The sequence below is a fragment of the Oncorhynchus tshawytscha genome, linkage group LG13 (genome assembly GCF_018296145.1).
Source record: "Oncorhynchus tshawytscha isolate Ot180627B linkage group LG13, Otsh_v2.0, whole genome shotgun sequence".
NCBI classification, from domain to species: domain Eukaryota; kingdom Metazoa; phylum Chordata; class Actinopteri; order Salmoniformes; family Salmonidae; genus Oncorhynchus; species Oncorhynchus tshawytscha.
Window position 1 is genome coordinate 48,583,787 of NC_056441.1, and position 18,957 is coordinate 48,602,743.

An 18,957-nucleotide genomic window follows, 5' to 3' on the forward strand; every position below is an offset into this window, starting at 1 on the left:
CTGAGCTGTAGTCATTAAACAGCATTCTCACGTAAGTGTTCCTTTTGTCCAGGTGGGAAAGAGCGGTATGCAAATTATAGTGGGTCTTGGGTGCCGGGTAATGTGGAGATGTTATGATCCTTTAACTAGCCTCTCAAAATACTTTATGATGACAGAAGTGAGTGCCACGGGGCAATAGTCATTTTGTTCAGATATCTTCACTTTCTTGGGCAATAGGAACAATGGCGGACATCTTGAAGCAAGTGGGGACAACATACTGGGATAGGGAGAGATTGAATATGTTGTTGTTGTGTAAAATGTTAATGAATTGCTGTGAGGGATTGGCGATATTCCAGCTCCAATAGAACATCAAGCATTGTTGAATTAATTTCTGTGATAAATGAACTTATTTCAGAGCAGTAACAGCCTGGTTTAATTATAAAGTACTGAATGTGGGTCACAATAGTGGGTTGTACCCTTTGGGAGATAGGACAATGCACCGTACTCCGTAGATACGCTGGTAATACAGAAGAGCAGGAAAATGCATTACTGACTGAATCAGTAGCAGCACACAGATAATGAAATGTTTAACTTTCATGTCAATGTTGTAGGCCTATGCTTTAGGGTGCATTACTAGCTAGGGTTGTGGTAACCCTTATGCCCTGTACTGTGTAGTCATTATCTTCACATCTCGCTAGTGCATGACCCGCACAAATGTTGCATCATGGCATGGTTACGTCGAAGCCAACCAATCTGCTCCCTGCTCGGGGCTTGCATGGGTTGCTATAACGACAGATGCTATATCTGTCACCCGGCAGCCACAGAACAAGAACATGGAGGCGGTGAGATTGTTCTCCGAGGACTGCCCCCCATCCGAAGGTGATTTACACCAGCTGTGCACTGTGGAGGTGGATGGATGGATGGTACAGATGGATGGATGGTACAGATGGATGGATGGTACAGATGGATGGCTAAACCTACCTAGACTTGGCCTAATTCATTCACACTCTACCTCCTCAGTCTCAATCAGCTTGGTGCAACCACCCCCAGACTGCCACCACCCCCAGGCCCCAGTCAAGACATGTCATCAAAACCTTGTGGGTGGAGTAGTCACAATGCATTTATTGCAAATGGGATGATGCTCAATTTCCCTGTGGTATTCACTATTCAGGCAATAACAAAAACAGTTATCTGTTATCTTTTTTTTAGATATTTAAAAACCGCTGCAAATGCCTTCCTCTGTTATTTGTCAGACAATCAGTGAGGAGGCTGACAAACAGCTTTGCACAAATCTTATCGAGTGTTGATTTATTTTGAGCATTTCAATGAAAAGCGATCTGCTTGTCTCGTCTCTGCGTTAAACTGTGTAATTATATTGATTTTCAAGATCAATGTAGAAAGACTTTACAAATGAGATAAGTATAGAGAAGGGTTAGGATACATTTGGAATGCATTGTCCTTTAATAGCTCAAAACAGAGATACAGTGTATAAGATATACAGCGACATATATACTATGATAGTACACAATACAGTGTATACACTAATTGTAACTATAGAAGTAGGCACACATTTGAGTCTCAACAGCAGTGCTACTGTAGATGAAAAAAACAACCTCAACAACCACAGCATATGGTTTAGCGTGATCAAGTTTTTGGCTATTGGGGGCGTACAGTAGTTGCATTCTGCAGCATCATTGTTTTGAACGTCTTAAGATGCCATTGAGTAAACTTTATAGCTTTACAAAAAGCTGAGTAAATAAAATGTAATATTGATGGGGTGAGTAAAAGATGGAGGGAAACTCTGGGACCAAAGTCATACTGTGCATTAAATATTTTCTGTGAAGTAAACTTGAAAAGCTATGCACTCCAATTTCTGTAAAAAGATAACAACGAGACACCGGTCGTATAAGAGAAAAACCTTGACCCATAATCTCGTCATATTCTATCAGTAGAGTAAAAATGAAGTAAAAAGAATGTACCAGAAGTTTTTATGGGCACCCAATTATATGCAGTGCAGCATAATTATTAGCAATTGAACAGCATTTCACGCATTTAAAAGTGTGAGTAATTTACTTTGAAATAATTCCTTGGTCCTCCGCAACAGTAGGTTCTGTTTTCTTTCTCTGGGTGACATTCAAATAGCATAAACAACGTATTACTCATCAAATCACTGCTGTCTGGCACAGAGTGGTACAGAGTGAAATAAGAAAGGAGAGTGTACTTGAGCATTTGAGCTAGCTCACACCGCAAGACCAAGACAAAGTTGCTGAGAGGTGTTGTGACATCTTCACTGAATGTTCCCTTCGAGAACGTCAGTCTGTATCGTCAGGTGACCATGAACTGCTTGGTGCACAGTTGGTCAGTACCTGAAACAGAGGACAGACCAAGTTGCTTGATTGTGTTTTAAAAAATGCACACATTTCCAGCTATACCGATTAGGTGCAACAACAAAACCTATTCTAAAACGCAGATTCAGAAATGTAAAACAATGACTTGCGACAAACTTCCTTCCATTTAAAAAACAGAGAGTAGCACTCTAAAGACACGTACTGAGCCTCACACAGCCCCATAGCAATACTAAGAAAAAGTGTCTTTGTCCACTTTTCTGAGAACTCAGCAGGTGGTGTGTGTTCCTCATGTTCCTCAAGGCCTCATTTCTTTGGCTGTTGCGATCGGGCCACTCTCCCTTTGAAAACGACACTTAAATCAAGTGCCACAGAATCCCATGTGGCGTGTAGATTTCGTATATAAAACTATTGCTTTCACCTCGTTCATTTCACTAATATATTCACATGTATAATATTAGTAGTAGTACTATGAGTGAGAAAGAGCTGATGGCAAATTAAGACAAAGCAGAGAGAGATGAGTGGTTGATGAAGGGAACGTTATTACTATGAGGTGAGTGAGTCATGTCTTGCGGAAGAAAATGGCAGACGCAGGTGCAGCAGAAAGAGACGACTCGGGTTAGTTACATACAACGAGTTGAAGGGGAGAGTGATTTTCTGATCTGAGATCAGATTGAAAGGCACATTCAAAATACCGTACTGGTGTTGAGACAATCACTTTTATTCTGTAACTGGAACACCCAGGTTGTCTTTATTTCCGGAAGGAATGGCTAGGTAGTTTGTCCTGGAGATGGGTGGAAAGAGAGGCAAATCTGAGACCCTGTGGTGCATCCATGGAGCACCATACTGTGTACATTTCATTGGGCCTTTCTTATTGAACTCTGTCAATGCATGACAATTGGGATACATTAGCGCAGGGAATGTTCCAGTTTATTCATGACAATGTGCCAACAGCAATATCGAACGTAAGCCTGGATACTGACTTAGAAACTATGACGGCGATTTCTTTCAACTTTAGGATTCCCACAAGCCATGAGTTAGCCTACTTCTTAGCCATTATTCCATACGAAAAATGTATCCAAGTAAGAGGACCATGTCAAATGAAAGTGGGAAAACAGTAGGAAATCCTGTCTCCTAGCCAACAGTCCATGATTGATGTGATTTAGGTTCACTAATGTATACTACAGATCCTTTTGAATGGCTGCATTATCCTGTACTGATGAACAGCCAGTCACATATTATGGCCGGCTGCCATCAGCGTGCCTCTAATGTAGTTTAGCTGCTCAAACAGCTCAATACCAATGGCTGCGTCCCAAATGGCACCCTATCCCCTTCCCTATATAGTGCACTATTTTTTGACCAGAGCCCTATCAGCCCTAAGTCCTGTTGGCACTAGAACGGATGGAGGTCACACCTCGCAACACACCACTGGTGGTTAAACTTAATGTGATATTCCTGGGCATTGGGGTCATTAGGCGTTGCCTCTAGACTGAGTGCAAAGTGCAGAGTGTTGTCTATTTGTGAAACAACTGTCACGACCCATGTAATATAGCAGCGTACAGTATACTCTTCATCTGTTCAGAAGTACATTATTTTAACCCATTTCTCAATCGATTCCTTCGGGCATTCTCTCAATTTCCCAAGTTCTGTGTACATTTATCTTGCACTATTGGTACTTTTAGTGTAAGGTACAGGAGATAGTGTAATTGGATTCAAACATGCACTGTATATTACCCAATATCGTATTGTAAGGTCGAAATGTGATGGCCACAATCCACTGTATCGACTTCCATCTACCGCCCAGCACCGTCACCAATCATTGGGAGCTGACACCACAGGAATATATTTAAGCCTTGGCCACAGAACAAGTCAATTTCAGATCCGGCTGCAAATCCTCAGAGCACTAAATTGTCTGTTTGAAAAGGGCAGAACAGGAGTCAGCAGAGCGCTCCAAACTATCCAGGGACCTCAGCAGAAAGACGACTTACAGTATTGAAACAGCTGACCGACTACTATTGACCGACTACTGACCGCAGGAGCCCTCAGACCGTTACACCTCCATTACACTCTTTCACAGACTGCACAACCTATACATTGGATACTGCAAGGCCTTAAGAGTAAATGTAAACTACTCACTAACCCCAATTTATTCAAGGGCTCGTGAAATCAGCAGGGGTAATGTTACGCCACATTGTCAGTAATGCTTACAGTGGGTAAGGCCCAAACTCCACATATAGTACTTAGCATCGTATCCAAACTGTATGTGCTGATGCCAACTCTAGTCGTCTATCATTGCCCTTCACCAAACATCTAGATACATGGTTCAAAGCAACGATAGAAGACTAGAGTTGGCCTTAGTACATACAGTATGGACACGAGGCTACGATATACGAGGCTACGAGACACAAGGCTACAAGATACGGGGCTACGAGTTACAACGCTACGAGTTACAACGCTACGAGTTACAAGACCCGATTACAAGATACGAGGCGATGAGATCTAATGCTAAGAGATACAACGCTACAAGGTACAAGACAAGCCTACGCGATAAAAAGCTAGAAATACACATGGCTAAGAGCTACTCACGCGGTGTCTTGGGCCTGCTCGTCTGACTTGGAGATCTTCCTGTAGCAGTAAACCATCTCCACCAGGAGCCAGCAGGTGAGGAAGACCAGCAGGACGTACATCATGATCTCTGAGTACAGGGCAGTGGTGTCGTCACTGGCTGCCAGACAGACACACACAACCCATAGAGATGGATATAGGGCACACCTGCTACAAAGTCCGCATTAGCATTGGCAGCGCCATCAAAGGCTTTCACCGTTTTAAAGTGGTCAGCTGGGTGGGACTAACTATGGGTTAAGGAAGGATAACAGAATTCCATCCAAGTCAGCAGAAGGGATCAGCCAAATACTCCTGAGAAAAGATTCAAGCACCACAGGTGGCAGTTAAATCATAAACTTTAGCTTTATGCCCGTTGAGACTATACACACTCTAACACAGTAGGTGGAAGTATATACCTTTTAAGTTTGATTACAAACCACCAATAAACTCATAGAAGTAGAAGAAGGAGACACTGACTACTTTGAAATTGATATAGCCCTCAATGGTTCTGCCCATGCTGTCACAGAAGTGATGATTCGCAAAGATAGGTATGCTCTCTTTCCATCTCTATGACACAACCCACACCGCATCTGATTGGATAGAACACTGCAAGACAACAAAAATAGACAATGTATTTCAACTGCATTGGTTTGATAGGGACTTACTGTCAATCTTGCACAGACTGTTCTACAAGTATGTAATTTGTGAATTAAGGCATAGAGTAGTAAAGATAACTATTTGTTAATAATATAACTTCGTAGGCCAATTTGTTTGAATGGAGCAGTGAACAGACCCAGCATATCAGCCATAATAAATAACTGCCTTGTCGCCACTAGCAATGAAATGACAATTCTAATTGAAATGACTCCAGTATGTAGCAATCTATTTCTGATTCATCCATTCACTCATAATCAAAACTACAAAACAGTCCTATATGTGGGCATTACAGCTTGCTCTGTTAGCCAGGTGAAGTCAATCTCATCCCGTATAGGAGGCAGTTAAGCATGCTTTGTCTGTACATGTGAGAGTTTTTTTTGGTACATATTGAGAATACAAATTTCATTAGATAATGGTCCAATGATAAAAAGGATACGATCCAATTATTTCTAGTATAATCAAATGTGTAAAGTATACAGCATAGTGTTTCACCTAACCTTATTGGGAATAACCAACAAGTCCTCTCATGATGCTTTAGTGTTTTCCTGCATGCAAGTACATTCTCCACCACTCTTGTCCGGGCAATTTATTGCCAGCTGACGAGATAGTTAGTGTAGCTCTATGCAAAACCCGTTAGACATTGTATGTAGCACATATTGATTGGTCAAGTTCCCCCACAGTTAAAAACACTGTCTTGCAACACTGCCAACCCACTACAAACCCAACGATCATGCTATCTCTTCCCCTTGTTTTCTTACATACACACGGTCTTGAATTAACTATGCATGCAATTGGCCCATTGTCATCCCAGTACTGCCACCAGCATTAAACTGGAGCGTTTAGGCTTCACATTTGTAACATCAAAGTGTAAACCGTCAAACCTTCTTGCTACAATACACAGAGGAATAAATCATCCAAAACATGAATGATAATCGCAGTTCTCAATGTTCTTTTTGTGTCTTTGTCAGTGTTAGATGTTGTTGCTGAAGAAAAAGAAAATGACTGTGCCAACAATATACGTATATACGTTTTTTTTTTAAACAGTTTATAAGCGGAAAGATGTTCCTTATATTTAAATAAGGCATTCTTCCTCTCTTACATGTGAGAGTTGGATCTGTTGAGAACCACTGTGTCAATGAATTGGTGCCAAACTCCAAGAAGCTTGAGGCACAGCACTTCCTGTGTGAAACTTCCAAATCACTGCAGAAAGATCTAGTTATCTTAATCCCTTCTTGTATTGGAATGATAAATTGCTCGCTGATCCACAGCTTTTTTTCAAATGGACACCACTATGGTATGAGATGCAAAAGAAAAGTTGTGTGTTTGATGTAATGTACACAAGGGAAAACTAAAATATAGTTGGTAATGACTATTACCAAATGTAGATGTATGCAGATATGAACCAGCCACTTAAGACGCAACTAAGTCTGTCTGTATGAACCCCAGCAGTTCACAATAAGTAGGCAGAGAGAGGTATTGTAAAGTGAATGTAGGAATAATTATATACAACTATATCTATTAAATAGTATATTTGAGTAAGGTGAACATCCAGGAAGCATCCGGTAAATAGAAACCAAATGATGTACACTACCCCTTATAATAGATAGTAAAATAGTTGGTTAGAAACAACCCTCGCTTACTATAAGAGGGCTTCAATTGAGCTTTGATAATAATAAAAACAGAACAAAAACACACAATTACTCAATACAATAAAATGATGAATGTTGTTTTATGCAAATTTTAAATACAATTAACATACCTAATAGCACCTAAGAAAAATAATACATTTTACTTTTAAGTTTTGTCAAAACACATGGCAACAACCAAGGAGAAGCACATGTAAATACGCAAAGCACACATCGCCAACCACAGATAGTTAAGCCTCCAGCAAGGAGCTTGAAAGCACAGGAAGTACAATTACAAAATAGGAAGAAACAGGAAGCACTCTTACCTTCCTCTCGGACCACCAGGTTGATTACCAGGGTTTTGGTAACCGAGTGCGAGTACGAGTCAAACTCAAACTGTCGGAACACCACACAATTGTAGGTGCCTGTGTCGTTCATTGTGACGTTGAGGATACTGATGGAGAGTTCCTGCAGGTCTTTACTTCCATTCCACACCAGGCGACCCTGCCAAGGTCCCTCCAGCTCCCTGGGGTGCCCATCAAACAGGTAGATCTGAGGGCAACATAGCAGGCATGCAGGCACACACACACACACACACACACACACACACACACACACACACACACACACACACACACACACACACACACACACACACACACACACACACACACACACACACACACACACAGTAATCGTTGATAGCTAACTTTGCCTCATAGTTCAAAGTACTTGTAGACCATACAGCCTGACCAGGAAAAACCTCCATGCCCTAGTTATGGGCAATCATTCCCAGTCAGGTCACATGGTCAGGAAAAATGTCTGGTCCTATCATCAGGTGAAATAATTGTAATGAAATTGAAGAAGTTGGTGTTTGTGCGAATGGATGTTAGATGGAGGAGACCTACAGGGATGGGTTCTTCGTCAGGTGAGATGTAGTACCAGTCCACGCGTGTCTCTGCACTGACCTCCTCTCTCTTCATACAGGAGATGCAGGTCAGTTTCATTGGGTTCCCAACGACTGCCTCTGTTTCCGAGGGCACATCCACACATACTGGCCTGCTCACCTGCACTGGAGATCGTAACACACAGAGCGGCATCACACGAGCACCACACGGTAGCATGTACAGTACACATCACCCAGAGATACATAATCGTGTGTGTGTGTGTTTTTGTGTGAGAGAGGCAGGTTAGTGTTTTGTGTCATGAATATTGTTCTGGGGGCATCTCTGCAGAGTGGTCACTAGTTGGCACAGCCACAAAGTCATACAATCCGATTTTTAAACCCAACCCTAACCTTAACACTGACCTTAACAACACTGCTAAACTTAACGCTTAACCCTAACCTTAAAGTAAGCAAAACATTTTTTATGATTTTTTACAACATAGCCCCTTTTGGCTTTGCAGCTGGCCTAAGGGGAAATCGTTCGGTTCTACCTCCAAGACAAGACTCAAATGTCAACCTACGTGTGAGCGCTGGCGGGAATAAAAGACAACAAAAGCACAAAAGGATTATTCAATTAAATCACACCCTCCACCCATCCCCCCATAGTCTGTTGTCTGAACGTGGTGTTCTATCTGATAACCCTGTGAACTCATTTTGTTCCAGCCTTGGATGATCTCCCTGTTGTGCCAGTCAGACTGGCATAATGCAGTACCATAAATACCACTGTTCTCAAATCTCAACTCACTCACCACATAATACACCCTCACACCCCGGACCAAAATAAATGTCACACTAGACTGACAACTGTGGACACGTGCAGTGAGCGTAACATCATCCACCCCACTACACAAGGGCTGAATCCCAAACAGCACCATATTTCATATATAGTGCACTACTTTTGACCAGGGCCCAGGTCAAAAGTAGTGCACTATATAGGGAATAGGGTGCCATTTGGGACACATGCAAACCCAGTCAAACCCAGCCAGGCTGCTATATTGATTGAGGGATGAAAATATGTGGTTTTCTGCATGGAGTCTTTGTGTGACTGACTGATGAAACACAGGGTTAGTATTATGTAACCCAGAGCCCCAGGCTTTCTGTCAACATCGATCACATCTCCAGCTCATTTTGAAGGGTCATACATGCAGGCACATGGAAACCGGGACAGTCACAGTTGTGAAAGTGACACAGAAACGTACTGGGAAAGAGGTCCAAGTAGAAACCTACTCTAAATGATACAAAATGTGTCTATAGCCTAATGTTATGTATGAATTCATTTATTTCTTATTTCTGAAGGGCAGCACAGACAGACATCATCTGAGGCTTTAACTCACTGAGAAGTGAGAAGAGGATCTACTGTATGATCTCTATTTATGTCCCTCTATTAGTTTGTTCATGTTTCTAAATGTTGGAATAATACACTACTGTATATATACAAAAGTGGAACACTTAGTGGATTTGGCTATTCAGCCATACACGTTGCTGACAGGTGTATAAAATCGAGCACACCGCCATGCAATCTCCATAGACAAACATTGACACTAGAATGGCCTTATTTACATAGAATGCCACCTTTCCAACAAGTCAGTTTGTCAAATTTCTGCCCTGCTAGAGTTGCCCCGGTCAACTGTAAGTGCCGTTAATGTGAAATGGAAACATCTAGGAGCAACAACGGCTCAGCCGCAAAGTGGTAGACAACACAAGCTCACAGAACGGGACCGCAGAGTGCTGAAGCACATAAAACTTGTCTTTCCTTGGTTGCAACACTCATTACCGAGTTTCAAACTGCCTCTGAAAGCAACGTCAGCACACGAACTGTTCATCGGAAGCTTTTCTGGGTTTAGCAGATGCCAGGAGAACGCTACCTGCCCCAATGCATAGTGCCAACTGTAAAGTTTGGTGGAGGAGGAATAATGGTCTGGGGCTGTTTTTCATGGTTTGGCATCTTAGTTCCACTGAAGGAAAATCTTAAACCTACAGCATACATTGACATTCTAGACGATTCTATGCTTCCAACTTTGTAGTAACAGTTTGAGGATGGCCCTTTCCTGTTTCAGCATGATAATGCTCCCGTCCACAAAGTGAAGTCCATACATCAATGTTTTGTTGAGATCAGTGTGGAAAAACTTGACTGGCCTACACAGAGCCTTGACCTCAACCTCCTCAAACACCTATGGAATTAATTGGAACGCCGACTGCGAGCCAGGCCTAATCGCCCAACATCAGTGCCCAACCTCACTAATGCTCTTGTGGCTGAATGGAGGCAAGTCCCCGCAGAAATGTTCCCACGTAGTGGAAAGTCTTCCCAGAAGAGTGGAGGCTGTTATTGCAGCAAAGGGGGGACCAACTCCATATTAATGCCCATAATTGTGGAATGAGATGTTCGACAAGCAGGTGTCCACATACTTTGGTCATGTAATGTATTTAGAATATTTTATATAAAAATGGTGCTAAATTGTTTGTTTTTTTAACTTCAGAGAGTGATTACCAAAATCATGTCTTGTCTGTAGGATTCTACATGTGACGATAATATGTTTACACCTTCATTTTACTATAGGCTTCGTATGTCACTTGACCCGGTCAAATCATGCCACACTAGCCTTTGTCAGACCTTTCTGACCCCCCCCCCAAAAAAAGTAACGTAAATGATGACAGAACATAAATGCTTAGCTAAGTGTTTGGTCGTGATGTGCCAATTTATGTTAATAACCGTTGCATCGCATCAAGTATAAGATAAGTGTGATTTTAGAAACAAATACATAATGTAAGTGCAAACACTTACCTACTAAAACCAAAAGTAATAGAGAATACAATATAACCCTGATTCGAGTTCTCATATTCGGTGTTCTCTGGGATAGCTGTCTTGGGCACTCTCTCCCTGTTCACATTCAAAGAAAGAAAACACACTTTAAACTTCGAATAATCTCATATTTCATCTACAGTATTTCTATGGCGTGGTGGCAGATTGCCCTAGTTTGATTAGGCTATTTGAGGAGCGTAATTTCAGGACAATGGACAGCGCACTGCTACCCAGGAGATCAGTCGTCGATAATTATAACATATTCTTTGTAGAGATTTCACATAGTGTGAGAAAAATATCGCTTTATATGCTGGTCTATCAATTATACGTAAAGTTGTAATGTCGAACAGGTTACACAAAAGGCAACGGTTGGTTATTTGCCAGTGTCTGAAGACAACATTAATTAAATAGTATAAGTAACTGGCATGTTGCCTAAGATTCATAATTTATCTTTTTGTAAACTACTCCCACATTATTCCAGTAGTAGTAACTTTGTGGTGAGAAAATAAAATAACTCACACACTCAGTCATTCACTCGATATTCCTCGCAGTTCCGGCATGAATAAAACCTCAGAAGAGACCTGTAGATTCCACACTCCGGTTAGGCCACTTTCTATTGTGGGATCTGGGTGAGCGTCTAGAAATCCTCAATCATACAATGACAATGGATTGTAAAAAGTTTAATATGAAAAGCGAATAATAAATTGGTTTGATGAAAAAAAAGCCTACTCCTTTGTCAGAATCTTCATAAAAGGAGGAGCAATCCGAAAATGACGTTTCTTCTTCCGCTGCCCACTGCCTTTGTTTTTCACAATAAGCGACCACTTAGCGCTCCGATAATATTTTCTTTGATGCGCATGCGTAAAAGTCACTCCCCATTTACAGTAGGCTCTTCTTGCACATTGACAACAAGTAGAATCGAAAAAAAAAATACAAAAGGACTAGTGCTCCAATTCCTTTTTACCGTAAATTAGTCCTTTTGGAAGTTTTTCATGGTATGCCATTCTCGTGATTTTATTTCATGGTTGTTGAGCACCCCTCCTTTCCTTTGCTTGCTGAAGTGCAAAGGCCTGCCTGAACTCCTATCATCCTACCATGCTTTCCTATTTTTAACCATTTGACCTTTCACTCTAAATAAATAACACATTTCAAAATGGCTATTTATGTGAAACATTAGTACCCTTAAACTGTGCATTCCAATCAAGTATACTTGCTGGCTATTACAATTATATTCAAATGTATATACAGTAACAGTCAAAAGTGTGGACACCTACTTATTGAAGGGTTTTTCTTTATTTTTTAGTATGTTCTACATTGTAGAATAAAACTATGAAATAACACATATGAAATCATTTAGTAAGCAAAAACGTGTTAAACAAACAAACAAAAAATATTCTTCAAAGTAGCCACCCTTTGCCTTGATGACAGCTTTGCACATTCTTGGCATTCTCTCAACCAGCTTCCAAAATTCTTGAAGGAGTTTCCACATATGCTGAGCACTTGTTGCCTGCTTTTTATTCACTATGTGGTTCAACTCATCCCAAACCATCTCAATTGGGTTGAGGTTGGGTGATTGTGGAGGCCAAGTCATCGAATGCAGAACTCCATCATTCTCCTTGGTCAAATAGCCCTTACACAGCCTGGAGGTATGTTTTGGGTGATTGTCTTTCTGATTAACAGATGATAGTCCCACTATGCACAAACCAGATGGGATGGTGTATAGCTGCAGAATGCTGTGGTAGCCATGATGGTTAAGTATGCCTTCAATTCTAAATAAATCACTGACAGTGTCACCAGCAAAGCACCCCCACACCATCACACCTCATGCTTTACGGTGGGAACCACACATGCGGAGATCATCTATTCATTCACCTACTCTGTGTCTCACAAAGACCAAACATCTCAAATTTGGACTCATAAGACAAAGGACAGATTTCCGCCATTCTAATGTCCATTGTTTCTTGGCCCAAGCAAGTCTCTTCTTTTTATTTTTATTAGTGTCCTTTAGTAGTGGTTCCTTTGCAGCAATTCAACCATGAAGGCTTGATTCACACAGTCTCTTCTGAACAGTTCATGTTGAAATGTGTCTGTTACTTGAACTCTATGAAGCATGTATTTGGGCTGCAATCTGAGGCTGGTAACTATAATGAACCTATCCTCTGCAGCAGAGGTAACTTCTTTCCTGTGGTGGTCCTCATGAGAGCCAGTTTCATCATAGCGCTTGATGGTTTTGTGACTGCACGTGAAGAAACTTTCAAAGTTCTTTCCGCATTGACTGAACTTAATGTCTTAAAGTAAAGATGGACTTTCGTTTCTCTTTGCTTATTTGAGCTGTTCTTGCCATAATATGGACTTGGTCTTTTACCAAATAGGGCTATTTTCTGTATACAACCCCTACCTTGTCACAACACAATTGATTGGCTCAAACATATTAAGAAGGAAAGAAATTCCACAAATTCACTTTTAACAAAGCACACCTGTTAATTGAAATGCATCCCAGGTGACTACCTCATGAAACTGGTTGAGAGAATACCACGAGTACACAAAGCTGTCATCAAGGCAAAGTGTGGCTACTTTGAAAAATCTAAAATATATTTTGATTTCTTTAACACTTTTTTGGTTACTACATGATTCCATATGTGTTATTTCTACAATGTAGTAAATAGTAAAAACAAAGAAAAACTCTGGAATGAGTAGCTGTGTCCGAACTTTTGACTGGTACTGTAATGTTTTTATATTTTAAAGTATTCCAACAAGTAATCCAATACCTTGTTAGCCTTAGTAATGGAATTTGAATGAATACAATACTAATATCACTGCTCTTTAGTTCACACAGAACTGGGCTACAAAAAAAGACAACCCATCTAACAAAGACGGAGGACTGTTTTTCATGTAATACAAAGACATTTTCAGTGCAGATTGTTCCTCAATCTTCTTACATTTCTTTAAAGTTTGTTTTAGTTATATTTATTCGCACAAAGGAAGACAAGTGAAAAGCAAAACAGTGCAGATAAAAACAATGTAAAAAAAGTGTGCAGATTAGTTTTTAAACCCAAGAGGGTTTATATGAAAACTACATTAAAAGAAAAATGATATACAGTATGTGTGTGTGTGTGTGTGTGTGTATGGATGGATGTACGTGTGTGTGTGTACAATACAGTTTGTTCAATCAATTATGCAAAGTATACTAATAACAACTGAACATGATAGATTCAGTGTGCAAAAAAACGTGTTTGTTTGTGTGTGTGTGTGTGTGTGTGTGTGTGTGTGTGTGTGTGCATGAAAGTGTGAGAGTTAGGCTACATGGAGGAGACTACTGTGCATCTCACAAAAAAGTGATTCATTTCCCATGAAAAAAAGGTTCACTATAGGTCTTACTTCCAACACTGAATTGAGATGGGAGAGCTGTAGAAGTCTTTTTCTTGCTCAACAGATGATTGATGATTGTTGACTTTATATTGTTTGAAGATTCTTGTGCTAGTCAAGTATACTTTTTGGGATATCCGAAGTAGATGGGTAAATGTGTTTTCATACTATACTGAACAAAAATAAAAAGTGGCTGGTCTTAGACAATCCCGCAGGTGAAGAAGCCGGATGTGGAGGTCCTGGGCTTGCATGGTTACACCTGGTCTGCGGTTGTGAGACCGGTTGGACGTACTGCCCAATTATCTAAAAAAGCTTTGGAGGCGGCTTATGGTAGAAACATTTACATTCAATTATCTGGCAACAGCTCTGGTGGACATTCCTGCAGTCAGCATGCCAATTGCACGCTCCCTCAAAACTTGAGACATCTGTGGCATTGTGTTGTGTATCAAAACTGCACATTTTAGAGTGGCCTTTTATTGTCCCCAGGACAAGGTGTACCTGTGTAATGATCATCCTGCTTAATAAGCTTCTTGACATGCCACACCTGTCAGATGTATGGATTATCTTAGCAAAGGAGATATGCTGTAATTGTAATTGTCAGATATGTAATTGTCAGAATTCAAGGGGGGAGTGGTTTTTGAGAGAAAAAATGTACTGAGGATTTTTAGAGACCAGCTGTTAACCATGGTTTCCGTAGCCATTTTCTGCTCTCTTTAAGAGGTCTTAACAAGGGAAAGCAGTGGTGAAATACAGAATTGAAAGATGTGAGAAAGGTCTGGTAAGCAGACTTCACATCGGCATGGTTATAAATATTTGTGCTCGGTATTACTGTTGTTAAATATTCTACATGTATTGCTACTTTCAATTCCCACCTGTTCTTTTCCAGCTGACAAAGAAAAGTGGAATATGTTCATAAATGCCAGTATAAAGTGTACCTGTTTTTGACCCATTATTCAATTGAATCAGTAAAAAATATGAATAATAAGGATGATTGATGAACTGGTCACTTTTGTGGGCTTGTCGATGTGGGGATATACAGTAGATAGCTTGAGTATAAAGTATTCAAAAGTCAGATGTCAGTAAGTGGTTCTCACTTTTAAATAAATTCATGTTGTAGTCACCCAATAGAAAATACATTTTAGCTGAATTATTAATCAAATCTACGGTTGATGCAATGACATCATCAAAACGACCAATGTCAGTATCGTGTGGCTTATAAACACATCCAATTATTTTTTTCAATTACCACCAGAAAAAAATACCATGATGGGAATTTCTATAAAGAGCGATTCAATGTCAATGATATGAGATGCAAGTGCATTACAAAGAATGTAAGACATTTGTGAACAAAAATGGACAGGGTCATTGACAACAGACGTCCAATGTACCACCACAACCACACACATGTTATGTAAGGCTGTTTAGCATCTGCAAGGAGAGCGCTTACTCATAGCCACTCATTTAATACAGATCAGTGAAGCCCATATTTGTTTCTTCAACCCCTCAGGGTTGGGTATTGTGTGTAGATAGATGAGGAAGGCTGTCATGTAGCAAAATGTGGAAAAAGTAATGGAGTCTGAATACTTTCCGAATGCACTGCATACTCTGCCCTCGTTGTGTACAGTATGTGTTGAGGGTACTGTGTGGGGCATTAAACTAGGGCATGTGCAGGGCATTGAAAAACACGTCATTCTGAGCACAACAAGAAAAGCCATAAGCCCACAGAGCTTCTAATGCAACCTTCAAATCCCCACGACTCTCTCTAATATTTGGTGCTTATAGCAGTTTGACGCAAATGATCTTTCATCTACATAACACATCATCTGCATCTGACACAAAGCCATAAAGTGCTCGATGCCATTTAATTCCATTGTGTTTCACGGCTTTCTCTCTGATATTACCTCCGAGAGCAGTCATTATCCACCCCATCAACCACTCACCAGTGTGAAAGAAGCCCTGGCTGCGTCACAAATGTCACCCTATAGAGGCACCTTTTCTGACGCAGACCTAAAGTACTGATCAAGGATTGGCGCGATATCAAATATACCCATTATGAGTCACATTGAGTATGAATTATGTGAGCTAGTACATGTATTCAGGAAAGACCAAGCTGTTTAATGAATTGTGAGGCATTGCCATGTGGAATATGATCAGATTTCTATAATGATGACTGATTACTGTAATGGATGGTACGGTGTGTGTTCCATACATTGCAGAAATACAGTACATATTAAACCAGCATCTAAAGTAAAAGATATTGTGACATTGAAACGCATTCCAAAATATTCTTACTTGTATTTCTCTGTGGTACTTCAACCTCAAAATCTCGAGAATGTTCTTCAATGTTCCTAATCTGGAAATAATCCAAAGTTTTATCCAGTGAAGGTGTCGTAAAGCTCCATTCAGCTTCATAAAGCAGATACAGTGTACATGTAGTGCTCCGATTTGGAGATTCAGTGTAATCTAACAAGGGAGATCACTGTGTTTAGTCTAGTGGCCAATGTACAGTATCTGTATGGAGGAATAAGAAAGGCTTACCTCAAAGTACACTGTAGGTTGAAGGATTTAGGCTTCGTACCATGGATTGCAAATTTAAATTAGGAGTATGTTGTCATTTCATATATATGGATGTTGTATGTGACACATTTTTCAATGTTTATATATCGGAGCACATGGCGGATTAACCCAAATCATTATATCCATGCCATCAAGCAAGTAGGCAGCAATCATAATTTGAGTGACTAATTCCACAGCATATTATTTCTCATGAAAACACATGAAATAACAATGAAAATGGCAGTGGAACAGAAGCAGTGTGATGTTGCCAGCAAGCTGGGTGAGTCTCAGACAGACTGAATATGGCAGGCCTGGTGGCTGCCACCGCCACATCCCACAGATAAGGGAACCATGGTAACAGTGATGCAGAAGTACCGGATGATGGGAACAACACAGGAGGATCTCAGCTCCGAGAAAGAGAAACCAAACGGGTTTGTTTATCATGCTCATCTCCAAGAACAAAACAAATAGATGTGTTCCTACCCACTGCGCACAAAACTGGTTGAATCAATGTTGAGTCCACGTCATTTCAATGAAATTACATTAAACTAACGTGGAATAGACAGTGAACTGACGCCTGTGCCCAGTGGGTACTGTGTAGGGTGAAAGTCAAGTAATCCATTTCCTAATAAAGGTACACACAGCGCTAATCTTTGAGGGTGGTGGTAATGCACTCCAAGCAAATCACTGGTGGCCTATTTACAGTAAAGTAGACTGATTAGATATAGACACCCAACCGGTAAATGGATGCACCGGTAAGCTGACACTTAGGCTCAGCACAAAGATGAGATTGTGAACCTGAATTGGGATGACCGAAAATGGAAAACTAGCGAGTGGTGTTCGGTAAGGAGAAAATGTTTTTTGAAACAGAGTGAGACAGGAACAGTACTGTACTGTAGGAAATTGTCCAATAAGAAACACTGTCAAAAAAAAAAAATTCTGTTACAAATGTTTAAAAATACAAATGTTTTGCCTCAAATGTTAAATTAACAAAAAAAAAAAAGATTTAGTCAAACATTTAAAAAAAACATTAAAACGCTTTGTTCAAACGTTTTAAAAAATGTAACTATTGGCCTGTGTTTACTACTGCATGGCGTCCGGGACAACAGATTCCCAGGGATTTGGAGGGATTTCAAGATTACAACATGATTACAGCATGTGGACACTGATGGGAAATGTTGGAACTTAACCGTGAAATCTGTCCAGAAACTATAGAAACGTTTTAATTAATGAAACTCAGTGCTGAATTAATGAAAAGTAGACAATATATTTATCCCCAGTAGTGTAGTGCAGATGTTCAATACAAACATGCTTATGGGGGTTACACAATCCTATTTGAGGCTAGATTTTGAGGGGTCAGATCTATGTTATGGAGCATTTTTTTTTTTTGGTGGCATTACTGATATACACTCATCAATTTCAATATTGATGTACCACAATTAGAGATTTTAGAACTGCAACAAATCTAACCTTTTTAATTGTATGTAACACAGCATTATCCCCCGCCCCCCAAATAAATCAAATAGCAACACTCACATTGAGTCTGTATCCATGGGATCCTGAAAACAATCTTCCATATCAAACATGTTTCCTCCAAAAATGTGTGCTGCTCCAAACAAAACACTTAATGACCAAAAGTATTTTGTGTTTGCATCATGCACTATGTATTGCAGATATCCATGTGTTACCGACAGACAGTGATGGGACAGGAACAGTTGTGGGCTCCACTAGCAGCTGGCAAAAGGTGACATTACATGTATGTCAACCCGAGGACAAAAACATACACGGGGCTTTCCTTTCTATAAATAACATTGTAGTCGTTGTTTAAGCAACTGGAGCAGAAATACTATTGAAACATTGCAAGTCCTTACACGAGAAAGACGTATGCTGGTTTACACGATTAGAGGACAAGGTGCTACCTACAACCATATAAAGCCTTCTTCGGTTTACCCCTCCACAAAGAACCCTTTGGCACCCCTTTATCTACGAGCACAGTGCCATTGCCAGCTGAGAGAGGTATGACAAGTAGTCAGATAGTGGGTGGTGTGAGATGTGATATTCAGTGAGACATTGTTTCTA

The 18,957-nt window shown here is 40.4% G+C and overlaps 1 protein-coding gene across 9 annotated transcripts; it reads right to left on the bottom strand.

Annotated features, from left to right (window-relative positions):
• Positions 1-1,401: 1,401 nt before the first annotated feature.
• On the bottom strand, positions 1,402-18,693 carry scn3b (sodium channel, voltage-gated, type III, beta). Of its 9 annotated transcripts, none has more exons than XM_024442076.2 (7): positions 11,480-11,774; positions 10,939-11,034; positions 8,119-8,282; positions 7,537-7,762; positions 4,911-5,049; positions 3,025-3,108; positions 1,402-2,345 (listed from the first exon to the last, which is right to left on the bottom strand). In XM_024442076.2, exons 2-6 carry the CDS (start codon positions 10,991-10,993, stop codon positions 3,045-3,047), a joined length of 648 nt encoding a protein of 215 aa, XP_024297844.1. In that variant the 5' UTR covers positions 10,994-11,034; positions 11,480-11,774; the 3' UTR covers positions 1,402-2,345; positions 3,025-3,044. The 9 variants fall into 9 exon arrangements, with proteins under 9 accessions (XP_024297844.1, XP_024297845.1, XP_024297843.1 ...); XM_024442077.2 differs by having other exon boundaries at positions 4,911-5,019; positions 11,476-11,774; XM_024442075.2 differs by having other exon boundaries at positions 3,043-3,108; positions 11,476-11,774.
• Positions 18,694-18,957: the final 264 nt, after the last annotated feature.